This window comes from Anopheles cruzii, chromosome X (genome assembly GCF_943734635.1).
Source record: "Anopheles cruzii chromosome X, idAnoCruzAS_RS32_06, whole genome shotgun sequence".
Lineage (NCBI taxonomy): Eukaryota > Metazoa > Arthropoda > Insecta > Diptera > Culicidae > Anopheles > Anopheles cruzii.
The window spans coordinates 1,177,677-1,197,105 of record NC_069143.1 but is presented as its reverse complement, the minus strand read 5'-3'; the positions used below and the strand labels follow the sequence as shown (position 1 = coordinate 1,197,105).

At 46.1% G+C, this 19,429-nt stretch overlaps 2 protein-coding genes across 2 annotated transcripts in view; both read right to left on the bottom strand.

Moving 5' to 3' along the window:
• Nucleotides 1-19,429, bottom strand: part of LOC128274223 (uncharacterized) — a 305,029-nt gene that overhangs the window by 220,258 nt on the left and 65,342 nt on the right. The gene's annotated exons all lie outside the window — the stretch shown is intronic.
• On the bottom strand, nt 12,061-14,585 carry LOC128274492 (post-GPI attachment to proteins factor 2-like). Its single transcript, XM_053012748.1, has 6 exons — nt 14,166-14,585; nt 13,234-13,368; nt 12,888-13,049; nt 12,665-12,770; nt 12,355-12,573; nt 12,061-12,221 (listed from the first exon to the last, which is right to left on the bottom strand). Exons 1-6 carry the CDS (start codon nt 14,583-14,585, stop codon nt 12,061-12,063), a joined length of 1,203 nt encoding a protein of 400 aa, XP_052868708.1.

Here is a 19,429-nt window from a genome sequence, read left to right as displayed (position 1 = left end):
ACAAACTAGCAACAAACCGAGCTTGTGAGATTAGCGGCAGCTAGTCCAATTACAAAGTCTCGAAAGAACGAAGAGTATAGTGTATTCCAAACTTTTCTCTCTCTCGCTCTCTCTCTCTTTCTTGCTCTGGCAGGATGATTCCATTTCCGAGCCCATAGACATGCGTCGGGTCAGGACTTTTCGATAGTCTTCCAGCTTTCCGAAAGGACGACTTCTCGGCAATCCCTTGGTCTACAGCACAGGTCCATCTTGTTACCAGATGCAGAAAAATGCAATGCTAAAAGTTTCCTAATTGATACAAAACAACAACAATCGTCAACTTGCTGAAAGAGTAAGAGAAAGAGCGAACAGTGAGACCGCTGCGAAACGATGCACGGGGTTCGATAGCAGGCGATCGCGTGGACACTAGCCAAAGATGCGTCCAACAGAAACGCTCGTTAGGTGCCAATTAACACCAATCTAATGGAACGTCAAGAGAAGGCTACGGCTCGCTTATCTGGTTTGGGATTAGTTAGGCCAGGAGCCGTTTCGACCCTTATCTGGAGCCTGTTATCTGTGTAGGCTCTGCATCAGTTGACGGCCGACAGCTTCTCAGCTCACTTCAGACACGGCCATATTGGAATTAATGTCTGTTATGCTCCTTTGACAAGTACTAGACTAGTGCACTTGTATTCAAGAAGTAATACCATTTGATCCTAGTTATTACTTTAATACTTTCGCTGATGCTCTTGGCAAGTTTGTAGAATCGATTGACTCCAAGGGTATGTCCAAGGGGCTAGAGCCCGAAATAACGGACAGTTTGTACATTTGGGGAGTACCTTTAGCTGTTGCCGTCAAAATCATCAAAACACATTGTTGCAAAGGTATACATTGCATGGCTGTCTATTGCGCACTGCACTGTGCTAGACTCCCATCGGTTGCTAAGGATTTCCATCAAGTGTTTTGGATTTTAAACTGCCGATTACTTGTCTGTTAAAACGTCAAACTTCATTCTGGAAATTGTAACCATTTAGTAAAAACGTTGACATTTACGTTGACAACCTGAAAACATTTGGACAACATTTGGTTTCAACAGGACGGCGACAACCACAATCGATATGTTGTGCCCCATCTTCGGACTCCAAACAGTCCACCCTATATAAGTGTGGAGAATAATGCCCACTGCGCTAATCTCGTAAGTGTGTAGTTTTGCGCAAGACACCGGATCGTGGCGGAGAGTAGCCGTCGAGCTCAAGTGACTCAATTCAATATCGGAGCGGAGAGCGGGAACCACTCACGGCACGTTCGAAGTACAAAACTGAACATATGAACCCACGTCCCCTTCCCACCTTACCGCTTCCCACCGACAACACCCAACCGTGGGTCCTATGGTTTTGAAACTCGATGCTCGATGCACGGTTGTTCGCTAGCCGCCATCGACTCCAGACGGCGGAAATCCTTCGGAGAAGCAGAGGACTCCGCCGCGACGGTCCTCCTTCGCTGTCGCCGTGCTCCTAGATCTGCCACCCAGCTGTAGATTTGCGCGCGCGCGGGGTGACGGAAGATTCCGGCCACCGACGAGGTGCCGCCGGTTTTCCATTATAAATAGCAAATTTTCACCCGGTTTTCTCCACCATTGCACGGCACGAGTTGTGCTGCGTCTGGGGCCGGGCCCAGGGGATGACGACGCATCGTGCGCAGTGTGCGCGGCGTCGAGCGCGCTGAGCCGTGTGAGGCGTGGAAAAGGTTGACGTACGAAGCCGACTGCTGCTCTCATTCGCTCGCATTGGCACAACACATCTTCTCTTGGCCGAGCGCGTCTTTTTGCCTATTTTCGCGTGCCGTGCAGCTTTGATGGCCCCGCACACTGTGCGAGCCTGGCCCGGCATCGGAGTGTGCAGTTTTCGTTCCAAAATTAAACCTTGATTTTTCTAGTGGGTCCTACGGTGGGTACGTCTCGTCGTCGAGCACTCGCTCGAAAATGGCGCTCGATAGCTGCGGAACCAAATCGACGCATTTCGCTCGCAGTGTCGCACTGAGTCTAACATGTAGGTGTGTGCGTGTGTATGTGTGTGTGTGTGTGTGTCGTTTCGCCTGATACCGTGCGCGGATTCGCGACAAAAATAAACCTGCTCGAAACTACTCGATAGTGGCTTCCCGAATTCTAGCAGCGGATTTACTATTACTTTTACGATCTTCGGTACCCGGGCGAACTACCGGGAGAGGAGTGTGCCAAAGTGAGACTTGCCACTTACGGCACCACTGTTGCATAAGTTCAAACAACCATATCCTTCATATCTATAATGACAGGTACGTCAAATTGGTAGCAACAATTGTTTATTGTACGGACTTTAGACATATGGTGACGGTGTGATTGTATTACAATTTCGCTGGAAAACCATAACCAGTAATTGTTCGTGGGCGTGAGCCATCGAAAAGTTTGTAGACCACTAGCATCACTAAACCTGCTTCAATGCTACCTGCAATATTTGGGGAAGAAGGACATCGGCTCGAACGAAATCTCTTAGCGTTACCGACTACTCTCTCACCGGGGTAGTCCTGACTTGTTGGAGCTGGATGCCTTAAGTGAGGAGCTGGGTGCCTTAAATCAACTGGCCAGTAAATAGAAAATATCCAATCCGAAGCATTCCACTCATAGTGAAATGTGGCCTGGAAGTCACAAACAAAAGTTTGACTTACGAGAGTAATGTAGTTTTGGAGCTTGCTCGAAAGAGCTCATTCTACGACCTTTGTATTCTTTGATGGACAAATACGCACCGTTAGTGAACTCGCAAAATTATGCATGTGCAAACTCACAAATATAACTCAACGCACGTATGAGCTTCGGTTTAGCTTCCGACTCATCAACCAGGAGTAAGTCTTCGTCACTCGCAGTAACTGCCGCAGTGATAGATGCTCCTCTAATCATTTTCATCGAGCCTGCTGTCAAAGTCGATTCACGATTCACTGTTGGAAAAAAAATTCGTGAAAGCTTGAAATCCGGAGAATTTTCTATCCTAGGTCCGAATTAAAGATTACACTTAAGGGCTAAACACTTTGCCACTATCTCGATAGATCACACTCGCGCAACGGACACAACTCGTATTTGGAATGTCTGAGGACCATTGTAAAGCAGACCATATTAGTTCAAAATAATTTTTTTAAATCTTGAATACTTTCGTCAGACAGTTTCGTCTTTTGGAGAAATAAAATGTAGTTTCACAAAAAAAAACAATTACACACTCTGGGTTTTCTGCAGAATCCTGTAATAAGAGTCAATAATTGCTGTTGCTTCTCGCCTGGACCGGTCGGTACTCGATTACCGATTTCTGTATATATATTTACTGGCTGTATAGACTAGGGACGTTTGTAGATGACCAGACGATCTGTAGTTTTGCGAGGAGTGTACGTGTAAGGCCTCAGAGAGCAACAATTGCAGTATAGGTTAGACTCGCCACGCCACGAGGTTCTGCATTCAGGACGTCGGCAGCTAACAACTAACATGGTAGATTCGAATGCTGTAGTAAGCGAACCTTTAATCTGTTTCCCCGGAATGGTCCACGTCTGAGGCATATAGACAAAGAACCTAACCTAAGCTATTCACCGCGGAACGAAGCCTGGAACAAGGTAATCTGATACTCTGACCGGTAGTAAGGGATGATGAATACCTTTGACAAGAAGACATACCAATCGCGGAGGCCACTATGCAGGTTCGTCCTCATGAATCATAGGGCAAGGGCATAGGGCACTACCAATCATACCATTGGATACCCATCGTAAATCAGAAAACGAACCATGTTGAGCGCAGCTTGCAATGCATCACTGCGTACTCTCAGCTCAGCGCGTCCAGAGCACGATGGCCTTAGATCTGCAGCTTTAAAAACATCAGCGTTTTGTCGTTAAGTAATGCTGCTGCCGCCTAATGCGCCCTGAAGTTCTGCAGTCGCTACTTCCTCGGAGCACATGACGAGCATCTCGTGTATAAATTACACCGTCAGCGCCAACTCTAGACAACTCTCCCGTTGTCGGGAGGGACTCCGATTACCAAGAAACGGGGGGGAGCCGCTATACCCAGCCAAACCCAGCCGGTAGAAGAATTGAGAAGTGGTACTCACGTTTAGAGTAGAATAACTTCGAGTAGTCGCAGTTCATGCTTGAAGCCGCTGCCGCCTCCGATGGGTGTTGAGCCTGGCGCTTCTGAGTCGGCGGACCAGCGGACACCGAGCGGACCGGATAGTGGATGCTGTGGTGGCAGTGAGGTACTGCGCTGGCGCGCACGCGCAAGCTCCTCCACCGCCTGAATTACCAGTTGCTGAAGTCGTCGTCGTCGTCGCCGCCGCCGCCGCCGCCGCGCCCCCGTTGCTGCCAAGTCGATGAAGAAGCTGGGGAAGGGATGGGAACGCCGAAGGGCTGCAGTGGGGACAGATTGATCAGACCGAAGTGGAAGTAGTGGAAAGTTTGAATCCCCCTCTCTCTCTCTCGCTCGCTCTCTTTCTCTCTGACAGCCCCATCCTCTCCCCCCCCCCCCCCCGCCAACCACCCAAACACACACACACTCACTCGTGCGCGCACCTTGGTCTTGCGTGTTCTTCTGGTAGGCAGGCTGGCTAGAGTACGACTAACACAACACCACCAATCGCTTACGAGGAGAAGGCATAATGGTTGAGCAGCTACATCGTTGCCGTCTTTCATTGGCTTACTGGTCGCCGCCACTCGCGCTCGGATCAGAATAGGCGTTCGGCGGCACTCATTTTTTACATTTTCTTAGCGGATTTCATTGCGGTGAGGAGCCAACTCTCTTTTCTTATCCGGCTACCGGACCCGCAACTTGGTTACTTTCTGTAACTTTCTTATGTTTTACGCCGGACCGGTGCCATCGTGCCGGTAGTGTTTAAGATCCCTGCAAGTGTCCTAGGACCTTTCGGGAACCACGTTGCCGAACTCAGTTATATTCGGCCATCCGCTCAAAGGATTGAAAAAAATGTTTTGCCGCTCTGCACGACAAGGAGGTGTTGAGGAGTCGGAATCCTAACACACTACAGAGCCGAGCCTCTTAGGAATAGTCCACATTTTAATTGTGAACCCTACACCCTACTAACATTCAAGAATTGCATTGCTTTTTTTTCTACGGCGCAAGTTCGTCTCTAAGCGTGGCAAACTTAATGTACATACCAGCGAATGGTGACAAAGACCAGAATAGTTCAGAATACTGTCCGACGCCAAACGAACCGGATTAGACCAAATTTTTTTCTGTAAAAAGTGGGTAAAACCAGCAAACAAATCGCGTATGGAACGAAGAAGCGTCAGCTTGACGCTGAGATGCAATAAATCAGTCGATTCCACGTGTGCGTGAATAGCGACAGGCACGCAGAACTGACCGGTTGCATGTGTGGGCTGACTCTCGCCGCGGAGATGAGGACTTCCGTTAGCGCAAAAGAGAAGCAGCCAATCGAAGGGTACTTCCAGTTTTTAAATCCTCTGTTTCCGCAAATAGTGAGAGCGAACGGCCAGCGTGAGAAATCGCATCTCACTATAGAAAACTTGAGTGACAAATCTCTTCGAGTTCCGATAATTGCTACCTATAACGATAACTAAAACTATCAAGAGTTCCGATAACGTATGATACGCGGGGCGAGATGCTATAGAGTTGTGCTTCGCAAGATTCTCTCTGTGTAAATAACATCTCAAGAGAGTCAAGAGAGAGAGGTGGGTGGCTTGACGATCGTCCGTGGCGTACTCTCTGCACGATACAAACGATCTTCTTGAAGGGATCTTCGCGCAAGTGGTCCATCGCTGCATTACCAGGCTGCTCCATCGCGTCCAAGTTTGGCCCTCTAGATGAAACCGTTTGCCTCTGCGGATTTAGTTCTAGACCAATAGAGCGACCTACACTAATAGGCAGACCAGTGTTCCTCCGAGACCCCCTGGAGTATGTGTTGAGAACGAGACGAGTATGCTTAGGTTATTATGCATCGTACGCTTAAGTATACCTGGTACGAAACCAACGATAAGGAAACACGAAAGCCACGATCCACTGAACCAGCCACCATCCACGCGACTATAGAAATCAGCTATTCGGGCCAGCGTCGCTAAGGTAACCGAACAAGCAACAACGACAGCTACGAGCGACCTGGCTCGATAAGAAAACAATCAAAAAATGTCGCGCGAACGCGAAATCGCTATCCGGTAAATGTTATAGGGTAGCGAGAACGACCAAGTCAGCAAAAACTAAGTAGACTGCTCTGAAATAAAAACGCAACGGACAGGAAGACGACGTATGGGAGCTATAAAGGAACAGGCACAGGAGAATTTCTAGGGACAAATCACTGTTTAAGACGTGAAATTTGGACTCATAAATCAGTTGCGGTTAGGTCCCTCAGATAAATAACAACCTCCATTCTTCCCTGGACCGACACTATCACCAGCCAAGACCAAAGAGTAGCAATCTCCATAGAAAATTGGACACACTTGACTGACTCACTCGTACCTGACTGACAAGTAGTACAATCCACCTTTATGCCAACACTGGGAAGTAACTATAACAGCGACCCATAGCCTCAAAGAATGCCACGGCTACTCGAAACTATGAATACAACGAAACAAGGATCTGCCAAATAGACCAAGACATATCATAAATCCTCTGCCACCATCCAGACCAAAAACGAAATCTACTTAATTTCCTTAGAAGAATCGGACTGTACACAAATATTGAATCAAGGAGTTTTGATATTTACTTTACTCCCGTTGTATAGTACTATTATTATTGTTATTGGCTTAGGGTTTTTTCAAAGCCCGGCGCGGTTTTTTCGGCTCTTGATCGTTGTGGCTGCTCGCGGCGGGGTATCTTGCTGTCGCGGGATGATCGAGATGCTGCATGCCGGCCGGGTTCGAAAACCTGCACGGAGTCCAATGGTCCTTTTCAGGGCCACTGGTCGCATTCAGGACCACCCTTTGTCTTAAGTAGCTGATTTTTTTAGAGTCGACACTTTTGCGATACCATGCCATAATACATACACTCACAGAGGCTAAGGCATCACCACACAGAGTCTCTAGAAAAAAATACCTCCATTAACAGACGAAGGAAGCTTAATCGCTCAAAGTTTCTATTATTCATTAAAACAATATTTCTTTACGGACGGAGGCCCTCAGTTTTGAGTTGTTTATTCTTAACTTACGTGCAGTTTCCCGTGTGACTCGCTTTTAATCATACAATAAGCAAGGCGCAGGGGCAACCGTTAAATGTAGTTGAAATAAACGGCGTGATTTTCCTAATAAACTTTCATGTTCAATAAAGAACTAATAAGAAACCGAACGAAAACAACCAATTATCAGATCCCTCAAGACGAAATTTAAACTTAATATTCCTTGAATAGTAATGTTAACTGAAGATTGCGTTTAGGAAGCCAAAATAACCTCAATTGAATGAACGAAAAACTTTACGAAACGATCCAACGCTCGATCCAGGTACAGCTGGCAAAACAATAAACATAAAAAAGTCCGTTTTAAGTAAACGTAAACATTTCCGGAGATCAACTTCACCCACTTAAATCCAAAAAAATCAGCTTATTTATTTTTAACCGTTTGCTTTTCTTTCAGTAGGTTCATAATTCCACCGATCTAGGATTTCTGTGGAGAAATCGGTGAAAAGTCACGGTTCTATCGGTGAAAAACTACTCCAATTGAACTTCAGATACTCGGTCAACTTTTCTTCGTGAGGAGTGTTCTGCAAAAATTGAAAGAAAAAGCAGTCAGATAGTTCAAAGCTCAGACTACATGGCAGTACATTCAAAGTTGAGCGTAAGGACAGTAGCCGTCAAATATTTAATTAAAAAAATCTGTGGAAAGTACTACTTACTACTTACTTATCCGGCTACAACCGCCGAGCGGTCTTTGCCTGCTGTAAGGAACTTTTCCACCGCTCGCAGTCGAGAGCCTTCGTCCACCAAGTATGAATACCGGCCAAGTATGTGGAAAGTACAGTAAAGTAAAATAAGCTAGTAAAGCTAATTGTGAAGTATGCAACGGGATTGCCTAACTGATGGCTCTTGCCTTGAATTTAACCTTAGCTGTTTGAGGAAAACTGCTACATAATTGCATCGAAAGCTCATCGAAGACTACGGTGGAGGCGGATCAGCTGAATGTTGAATGGAAACATTACAAGTTCTCCTGCCCATACTCCTCCTAAACATGTCTACGCCGTACAAAGGGTTGAACAAGATCCATCCCATACGCTGATGAGATGGTTGGTCACTTCGAATTATCGTTGCACTAGTGTTTTTCAGATTTCATTACGTTATGTAAATTACGAATTTTTACCGATGAAATAACCGAAACGACCAACAATTTTACTAGTCATCGGTGTGAAGGAGCCACGAAAGAAAGAAAACAAGAATATGGCTTTCATACTGTCAGCAAGTGTCTACGCGATAGTTCCAGGAATTACAGGGCTTTTGTTTTACTTTAAATCTTAAAAACCCTTTAGCTCTTTTTATGGTAAAATTGGTGCACCCCGTCAAAACTTTTCGACTCCTGTAAGACAGCATTAACTCTTGTTAAACAATTGGGGAACGTAGGAATGATCGCAACCAATCGCAATGCACAATTTTTGTCATTTGTGGACGGGAATCGGCATAAGAATGTGCATTCCGCATACGAGGACGTGCCGGACGCTCTGGTGCAGCCTCCACAGTTTTGTAGTGCCACACCACTTTGTTAACCCCAGACAAGGTCCCGAAAATATTTTACAAGATTCGAAAAGCAATACTCGATGCATTGGACGATAGGAAAGCAAGAGCTTTTTCTCGAAGAACCTGCCCCCAAGGTATTGCTTAATCGCTTCGAATCGAAGATCGATTAGATGAATGACTGAATAATTGATTGATTGTTTGATTGAGTGATGAGGCGTGACAAACAATCGAACGCAAATCGAAAAGGTGTACCACTTTATTTAGTTACAGAAAATTAACTCCTTTTATTATATTTGACGGTAGTTGTGAACGTGTGGGCGCGTGTGTGTGTGTGTGTGTGTGTGTGTGTGTAAGAAATGGCAAAACACTTGATCGCTTCCGTATCTCTAGGTTCGATGGATGGGAACGTGTGTCCGATCGAAACGTCAAGCAGCGCTGTAGTGTGTCACAGGGAGTCGTTTTAGTTATTTTGTTTATTTTTCCCTAACAAAAAGAATGCCGCTCATGGGGCCTCACCAGGAGCGCCGCCGCCGCCGTGTGCTGGATTCAACTATTGTATCTGAGTGATGGTTGTTAATAAATAGCAGCACTCCAACTACTAGTTATTACTAATAATACTACTACAGCCGGCTGGCCTTAGCCAAACTGATTTGGGACTAACCGATGCGATAACCACGAGCGCTGGGCCCGGCCGTTCTGCCGATCGTTGCACGGTCTGAGTCGGTGTGGCCTCGTGTGTGTAACAATTGTTTGTTAACCTACACTAATGGTAACTTACGCAGCTAGCGGGTAAGTTCACTACGAAAGGGTTTAAATGGTCGCCGAGATTGCCTTTTTTACTTTATCAGCTATGCGACAGCCGCGAATCGCCCAACGTCGTAAGATAGTAAGTTTGTACAAGCGTTTAACAGCTTCTTTTGACTATGCAATTTTCTTGTCCTACCGAGCTTCCATTTGGCGCTAGTATCGGTTCTAGGTCCTAATGTCCTAAACTCCTCACCCGTTACTAAGGTTTAGCTTGGGTTTCTTAACGCCTCTATCACTATTTGTTTGTTTGCTTTGCACCTCCTCACTTGTTTTACTTGTATCTTTCATTCTACGCCACCCACACATGCACACACACACACACACACACACACTGTTATGCAGCGTTATAGTGTTTACGGGGTACTGCGTGTGGATACTAGTATATGCCACTGATCTGCGTTCACTATCTTCCAGATGTTAAAATGGTTAACGTAGTTCACTAAACACGCGCGCTCTTAGGCACGCTGCAGGTTGCAGATTTAGAGGGGTTGGTCCAAAGGTTTAAAAACTCAAGTTTAGTGTTTCTAGCCCCGACCAACAGTGCAGCAGTGAGTCGGTAGTGCACCCTTCTACACAGCTGGGCAGGCCGAAGGCATCTGGCTGTCAGCTGTCACTCGGCCTTATGTCAATGCTGTTCCGCTTCGAAGCAATCGGTTCGGGCAACAGCGGAAACAGAAACGGTGGGTGTCTCCAGTGGAGTGGAGTGATTCCTTCGATGGGTCACTTTTGCCTTTCTCGTTGTAACTCACTCTCTCGCTCATTTCCCTCTACCACTCTGTATCTCTCTCTCTCTCTCTAGTATCTCTCTCTCTCTCTTTCCCTTTCCATAGTCCGCTTGTGCTGGAAAATGAAGCAGCAGCCATTTCGTATCGAGACGCAACTTTCTGTGAATATACCAAATATATATAGAGTATACTACATAAATATATAGCCTCTATATATATATAGAATTCGCAGAAAGTTGTTTGTGTGTGTGTGTGTGTGTACGCGAGGGTATGTGTCAAACAGCGGTGCGGCTACCCTGTCTAGTGAACCCGGCGATTTTAGGATTCAATTTTAAAATATGGTAATGGTGCTGAGGCTTCGTGCGCCGTCTTCTTCGCTATGCCTAGAACTTGAGGTTCTGTAGTACTCATTCTGCTCTATGCTACTAGTGTTTGTAGTAGTTGACTAAAATAACAGCATAGGTGTGTGTGTCCGATGACTGCCTGACGTCCCGTCCTGAACGGAAACGGGGGAATGATCATTCATCCTTACTACTAGTGTTAATTTAGATTTCGTTTTGTTGTTCACCTTCGCTTGTTGGTTTTGATTTGCCTTACCCTCATGTAAATTGCTGATTATTGGTGAGGAGTAATTGCGTTAGTGTGGCGTCGGAGGACGTTTACCAAAAACGGAAGTGCAACGGTTTTATTACATTTTCTAGTCAAATCAACAAACATGCAACAACGTTGTTAACCTGTTCGTTGTATCCTCCTCCGTGACTTTGTGTTTTTTTGCGGGGTGCCGACTATATCCGCCGATTGCTGCCCTACGTTGCCCTTGCGCATTGCAGACGGCATCTGTTTAAGCCGTCCAGAAGGACGGGGAAGGTGGGAGGGAGCGGGCGCGGGTTGGATCTCCATTAGGAGATGGCGAGATTGCAGCGACAGCGATGCGAGAATGGCCGAAGGCGACAAAGGCGTTCGGCGGATGTAGTCACCGGAACGGGGAACCTAGGGCAGCAATGCGTTGCCGGGGCATTCTTTGCCTGTCCACCCATCTAGGTTTTAGTGATCGTACGGCTGCTTACAAGATATTCAAACAATCAAACCAGAGGAGCCATAAAAAATGAAAGCCTGGAGCCATGTTAATATAGTTGAGCAATTACCCAAATCGAAATGCCCGCAAGCCACTGTCCGTAGCCCAAAATCTCCCCCTATGCAGTACTAATCCTTTACACCCTGAACACAATGGCCGTGGCTCCTCAGAGTGTGGGCGTGCAGTATTCAACAGAAAGTACTGCCACTAAGCGCAGGAGGCGCAGGTAACTTGGAGGGATTCCGGAAAACGAAAACCAGAATTCTATTGTAGCCGAACACATAGTAGAGAAGGCTACAGCATACGAAATGGTCACTAGTTTCCACGCCACGCAGGCACATACAAAGCGCTTACGTATCGTATGCAACATCAGTACACATACACGTTCATTTAGTATATCCATATGCTAGACCGGGAAGTATAGTGCTACGGCAGTCAAAAAAAACATAGACTATTATGCCCGTGAGTCCTTCCAACCCGATCTGCCAATCTGCCTTTATCTCTGCGGGCTGCCAGATTAGTAGCAGCGCTTTGCGAGCGACCTGTTCGCTCTACGCTTCGTGGCAGACTAAAGACTTTGCACTACATCCACTAACACTCCGTTCCTCAAGAGTACCGAGGTCCGGATGAGTTGCGTCTAACCAAGAAGGGGGGGCCCTTCAGCTAGTGGCAAGCGAGCGGGAAACGTAAATTGAAGCTACCCATTTAAATCGGGCTCCATCGGCTGCTAGTGCTGCTGCTGCACTACGGCGGGCGGTGCCACCAGTTTTGCTCCGACGGTGCATGCTCAATCCAGCTTCCAGCCGATCCGTGTGTACGGTTGTTTGTACTGTTTCGCGTTTCTGGCGATCAACAAGTCCTCGGTCGGGAAGTCGAGCATCGTCGTGCAGTGGAATCCCATGTTGGCCGATGCCACGATGTACTCGCAAAGCGCAAACCAGCTAAAGGCTACATTAAAGATATTCATATATAGACATATATATAAACAGAGAGAGGGAGAGAGAGAAAAAAAAATGGAACAGTTCTTTAAGGGGGGCCAATGGTAGTGATAGTGTGGCTTCGAGGGGCAAACGCTACTGACCGAGGTCCTGGCAGAAGAAGCGATGTTTGAGGAAAAACAGTATCAACCCAACCGTGCTGGCGATCGAGAGGGCGAAGAAGGCCTGCTTGTAGCGCAACGATGACTCCTCGTGCGGCGTCTGCGGACCCTCTGGTTGGAGCAACCGGAGCAGCTTCAGTGTCACCAGCATGTACGAGAGCGAGGTGACCATGAAGACAATGAACACCTTCTCGTGCAGCGCTGTTAGCGTCGGAGGCAAGATATACAGAAGGGTTAAGTTGGAGCGCACTGTAACGCACACACGCTCCGCAGGCGGTTGCTAGGCACTTACGGTAATTTTCCTTGTTAGAGATGTACGTGACACCGCACAGGGCACTAATCTCGAGCAGATTGAGGCAGTACACGACGTTAATCATCCGGCGCACCTTTTTGCGTCGCTGTTGGATGAGAGAGAGAGAGAGAGCGATTGAGATAGTGTATTGCCACCTGTTACTACCGGAGAGGTCGCTCCCAAGTCCCAAGACTTCGCGCTGCCGACGGGGATTAATACTAACCGTCGGCTCCTCGATGTTGCTCAGCATGGCCCGGTACCAGTTGCGGTAAACGAAGGCAATAATGAACCGTGGGCCGATGTGTAGCGCAATGGAGATCCGCCACAGGTAGCGCTGCGGACTGACACCGGTGATGGCGCTAATGGATGGGATGATGTTGTATACCTGGATTGGGTGTAACGTTACTGTTATTGGTACCGTGTGTACGCACCACTCATTCCTAACAAACTAATAAGGGTACGTGTGAGGACAAACGAAGCGGACAGGGCTGCGCTGACTTGAGGGTTGTTGGGACGCACTGGGCACGGGAAGTGCGGAAGGATACAGTTAGGAACAATACAATGCATACCCGACAGTGTGTTTCATGAATTTCCTCTGGCTGGAAGACGTAAGCAGAGACGAAACAAACGAACAAAGTACCGAGCGGTAGCACTAGTGTAAATACACACATATCACGAAAACCAATGATCAGATGCACCACAAGCTGTTGAAGAGTAGAAATATTGGGCGAGAAAGAAAGAGAGAGAAAAAGGGGATAGCGCAGCAAAGAGAGAGAGAAATAGAGAGAGAAAGAGAGAGAGTGAGAGAGAGAAAGAAAGAAAACGAGAGAGACTTAAATAGACAAGAAAATCAAGGGCGTAAAGCCGCGTAGAATTAGTAAACGGAAGCGATGGGAGGACAACAGTTGACAGATGAAAGAAGATGGAAAAACGCACAAAATATAATAAATGAAGGAAAGAAAGAGAGCAAGTGAAAATAAAGGCAAAAAAACAGAAACCCATTGAACAGAAGGAAGAAAGAAAATCAGAAAGTAGAACAAGTAAATGTAACGTGTCGTGTACACGGCGAAAATAGCTCGAGCTGGAACTAGAACCGATTACAGTGTAACATTGTGAAACGTTGTGAACTTATTACAGAAACATTAGCGATGCCGCTCTATGTTGAAGCCTAGTGACAGTACTTTGGTCACTCCTCATCTTCCACGGCGAACGTAACAGTCGTACTGCAGCACTCGATGGGATTCCACTCTATTGCCCGAGGGGGATCTTGCCCAGGACTGGGCCGGAGAATATGATGTCCTGGTAGCCTTCGATACCGTGGCGCAGGACGCTTCAAAAATCAAGACTCGCGACAAAGCGCAAGGAGCTAGTGCGAACAGGTGCAACACAACGGAACATGGGTCACATGGAACAACCACGCAAACACATTTAGAGAGACATGAAGAAGAAGCCGAATTGATTGTCCCCGCTAGAGATAGGCTGGCTGGCTCGCCTCCATTACCTTCTCGGGGTGGCTTTTACGGTGCCGTCGATCATTGTCACTACTTCCACCGCCGCCACTACCGACGCCATCATCGACAGCGGCCAGGCCGACAAGGGTGTCGGCTGCGGAGGCTGCGTCCGGTTGGTTGGAGGTTCCGGACGTCCGATCTTTACTCCGTTCGTTGGTTCGTGACTTCCTCTGAGTGGCGTTCGCGGGATGATGATGTACGTGTTCTGCCAACTGCTGCTGCTGCTGCGGTCGGTGAGGGTGATGGTGGTAATATTGTTGATGCTGCGGTTGGTTGTGTTGTGCACCCCGGGGGGCCACCGTTTGACCCTCATCCTTCTGCGGACCATCCTCGTTTCGGTTGCCCTCGTCGCTCGATTGAACCCGCGTGATTGTCCAACGTTCGTCTGGACCGTCCTGGATGGTCTCCATCGTGGTTGAGCCTCAAAAGGAGGAGCACCCGGAGGAGCCGACCAGAACTGTGAGGATTAATAGCAGAAGAAAGGTGGTCACGAATTTAGTGAAGCACCGTTGCTGGTGGCTAGGCAACTCCTTGACTGCAAATGGTAAGGCAGAAGAGAAGAAAAAATGATCAAATCTAGGTCCACATTGTTTACACGCCCGAACACGGATAAACAGATTGGGGTTGATCGGAAGACACCTTAGCGGCCCTCGCTTTGGCCGCCCGTGAACGTCCCCGAAGTGTTTCGTTTCGCTGAAGACAAACTTTCGCCTACACGGACCTTATTACTCACCAAGTAAATGACACGGTTATTAGTAGCGACTCGGTTCGTGTTCGCTAATTTCACAACCCCACAGCACCGCGAGAACTTCTTTGTTCCGGGAAAATAGTAAACGTTGGAGCCGACACACATACACACACACACACAGAGGGTGAAATTGTGTATTGCTGAAACAAAACTCACGGCCGCACCGACACATGCATCGTTTACTAAATCGCTGAATTGGGCAGGCTATTTCCGATGTCCTGATTGTTGTAACATGCCACATCTGCCGTTGGATGTAAGTAGGTCCTGCGGTTCTGGGTCACTATTCACACCATCCATCTTCAGTCAGCATGTTTGTACTCCAAATGTCGACTCAGCTCCCGTCGTAATAGTTCGCCACCCTAATAACCCAACATTGGACTTGCACTGGAACCTGCACTGGTACCTAGCCCTCCCACGCCCGCCCCTGCCTCTCCAACCACCCAGTAGCAGCAGAACACAACTAGAACACCGTCGATGCTGCTGGTCTGGATTCGTCGACGTGCTTCCCGCTCCTGCGTACTTCCTCGTGTTTTACTGTGCGGTGCATTTTGTAATGCAATACTGTAATATTCAGATTTTCTGTACGCCGATGGTTCACGTACCCCACTTCCAATTCGTTGAAAATTCACTATAGTGGGTGGGTGCAAAAGCGAAAATCTAAGAACGGGAAATCGTGAGTGGCCCGGACTCCAGCGAGCAGCGGAAAACTGCGCTCAACATTTTCACCTAGGGCAGAGGACCCAGTTTGCCCTTTATCCCTGGTGCCTTTAAATAGCCTGGACTGTCCTCGCTACGGCGCATGCTACGGAGCTCACACCTTACGTGCGCTCGAAGTCAGGAAACTCACGAACGCTCTAGTCTGGTGAGCAGTACGGGTGCTCGTGCTTCGGACAGCTGATATTCGGTTGATTTTCAATTTAAATCTGTTTTTTTAATAATATATCTATACGATCATGAATATTAACAATACACAATTTGCTTTAAATTTAAAAATATATTTATATAATATTTATTTTTATCAATGCATACAATACATTTTGAATTTTATAATAATTTATTTGTACTTCGTTTCTAAACTGCAATATAGTTTTATGCAATAACTGCAATATAGTTAGTTATGGTGTTCTTCCTTTTGTCTTCTGGTCGCTGTTAGTACCACTGTTTTGTTAGTAGAGTACGTCCATTTCCAAAAATCACTGCAGAGGCTTAGCTGTTTGACCGATGTAAGCAAACGCTTCCGCCATGACCAGCATTTCCGCGTGGGTGTCGATATTTGGGGTCCCCGTGACGGTTGGAAAAGGCGATAAATAGCAAAAAAAGAAATAGTGGTTGGTGCTGGCAACTCAGAAATTTGAACATAATGATTATGTTACAGCGATGAATAACCCGTAATATAAGGGGATAGAATTCAACCTACAAATAGAGCCACCTTTCTTAATATAAGCACTATAGATGCTCCGCATGCTTCACTACATGACAGCGCATGTACTACACACCGTGCAGCGATGTTGGTGACATCGGCAGAGATTTTTGAATTGAACATACTAACGTATTAAGTAGCTAACGGATACTAACGTATCCACAAAATCAACGCACACTTCTGCTAATGGTCTGGCTGCTATGGTCGTTCTCCCGCCCCTGGCACTGGGTTCGATTCCCGAGACCGGCGTGACAGTGGGAGATATTTCTTTGATCTTAAAAAAACGGACCGGGCCGTATTTATAGTGGGTGGTTGGTTAGCGCCAAACAACACCGCCCTTAAAACCCCAATTATACAGAAAGCAATAGAGATAAACATTGTCCCTGTGGCAGACCAAAACCGCTCGGTGGGTGTTGTAGCCGGATAAGCAGAACGAGCAACAGAGGTAAACATTCAAAATAGGTAAAAATTCAAAAAATTGAAGTCCCGAAGCAACGGAAATAAACGCTAGTTTTCCGGGTTCGAGATGCAAGATACTTACAGGTAGACAATCTGTGCACAATCGCTTGATTTGTGTTTACCCTTAACCGAGTGACTGGTTCCTATCATTATGATCAATGTTATCAATGCATTTTGCTGTTAATGTTAACAATGCACCGTTCCGTCTTTCTGGTACGAACATTTTTATGAGAAATCGGCGATTAATTACCACTGTACCACGTAAACACGTACAGGCGTCGCATATATCAACCTTGTGCGTGATGTGTCAAACGAAAGCAGGCGTCGTTTAAAATCGGTAATAAAGAATATCGAAATATCCGTTGGATCAAACAGTCTAACAAACAGGAGTTGTTACTACCCTATCAATACAATAACTTTACAAAGTTCCAATTTGCTGTTTGTAATTTGTTTTCAAATAAAATACATTGGTTTTGTAAACGTTACTTCAGTAACGTAAACAAACTTTCAGAACTGAGTATTTGGTTCGCACAATTCATGTTCAATTATTTCTTCGTAGAAGAGAAAGAAAAACATACAAATACAACAGAATACGTTTCAAGAACATCAAAATCTCGAAAAAGCAAACGAAATTCGATAAATAAATTCGAACTAAGCCTTGAACAAAACATCAAAAGTAGAAATTTTAGTTTACGTTTTCTAACTACCGGAGAAAACGGTAACTCGCGAAACTGCTTTCGAATCCGACTGACAACAATCTAAGCGATTATGCGAATTCCCTACCACATTGAAGGCTGAAGAAGGAGCTGGTCAACATGACAGCGTGTGATTTATGACAATTTGGCAACATAACCTCTAACGCCTCTGTCATATCTTATATCGGACTGCGACTGCTTAAACTGCTGTCAAATAGATTTCCCCATTCCGCCATTTGTGCAGCGACGTTTCGACAGGGATGCTACAGCAACTGTCAAAAGCTGTCCTTTGGGCACCTGCGAAACGTCAGCTCTGCGTTCCGCGGCTGTGGTTATGTGTTCTGTGCGAAGGACGCACAAACTTTTTCGGAAATTTTGATGTTAAACAAAATTCCAACAATATTCTAAACTTCACTCGTTCGTTGTACTTCATTGCTTTTCGTGTCGTTATTCAGTTAAACACAAGTGGACTACCCATGTGAGTAGTCCGCGTGTCAGGCAACACAAGTGAGCAACAATTATCTGTAACAATGAGGCAGTTTCTATCTGCTCTGCTTGTTATTGGTGGCCTATTGTTTGCAAACATTCCCGTACGCATTTCGCCATAATTCCTATGCCTCTATGAAACATAACGGTAACGGTAATGTTCAACGGTAATTGAATGTCAGATCGAATCCAGGATACATCGAATCCTTTGCTTCATACTAAAACCATGCAACGCTCTTTTGCCTTACCATTCGTGCGAGCTTTTTCTCGCTTTGATCCTTGTCTTTTCCGCTAGTGTAGCTTGCCCTTACAACACATGTTTGATTGGTGTCTCTCTCATTCACATATTTTGTTATATTCAATTGTGTTTATTGTGCGTACAAGTAACAGTGTTTGTATGGGTGTAGCTGGGAACTGAAGAGATGAATCGCGCTTGATACTCATACAATGACGCCAAGCTATAAAAACAATAAACAAAAACAAAATAGAGGCGACTGGCGAATAAAAACTTTGTAAACATGCTCAAACAAGTGTAAATGTCCATGAACAGTAACAGTGTCAATGTAAATGAACTGAGCCCTTACGGTCGTGTTGACAAAAAAAAAGAATGTGTAATAAGTCATTAATACAGTCTAATAACAAAAATCCCAGCAGCATCTAGTGAAATTGAAAATCCAATCATCCTATCAACCTGCACAATCTACCAATTGGCAGCCGTAGGCTGAAGAAACAATGAAATATTGGAGAACCATGGGTTCGGCTACGTACGACGAAAGCCCAACCGATAGTGACAGTAGCCAAGCTAGTCACACCTCCACTGAAAGTTCCGGTAGCACCCACAGCTGTACCTTTGACCACAACGCTTCCTGCTCGAAGCTGAATGCTGCCACTATGGAGGACCACTCCGGCAGGCAAGCAGGCAAAATATTAGATCTGTCGTGTGGTGCATCGACGCCAACGCCTCCGGTCCAATCGGAACCATCTATGCGGTGCAACAAACTCGGTCCGCTTCGGGGCAGATTCTTCCCAGAATCCGACACCGGGCTACCACTTTTCAACCGTGGGGTAAGTGAAACAAGCTTTGTCTTTAATAATCCCTCTGCCTCTTCCCTTTCGAAAAAGCATCTTTCCTCGACTGGAATTTGCATGTTACCGGTCAGTTGAATTTTGGGAACTCGAGAAAAACGTAGGTTTGTGTTAAGGCGGCAAATTTCGGAACTTTGGTCATGGGTAAAATAAAAATAATTATTGAAAACTATGTTACCGATTGCCTTGATTTTCGATTTCCATATCCTCGGCACATCGGCTAGGTGGAAATGTTGAAAAAAGGTTTTTTTTTATGAAGAAAACTCATAATTGTCAGGAAAACCGGAAAATATTTGTATTCGAACTACTAATATCTGTTCCGATGCTCCGTTTGAATTTCTTTAAATTGAATTTTTTTTT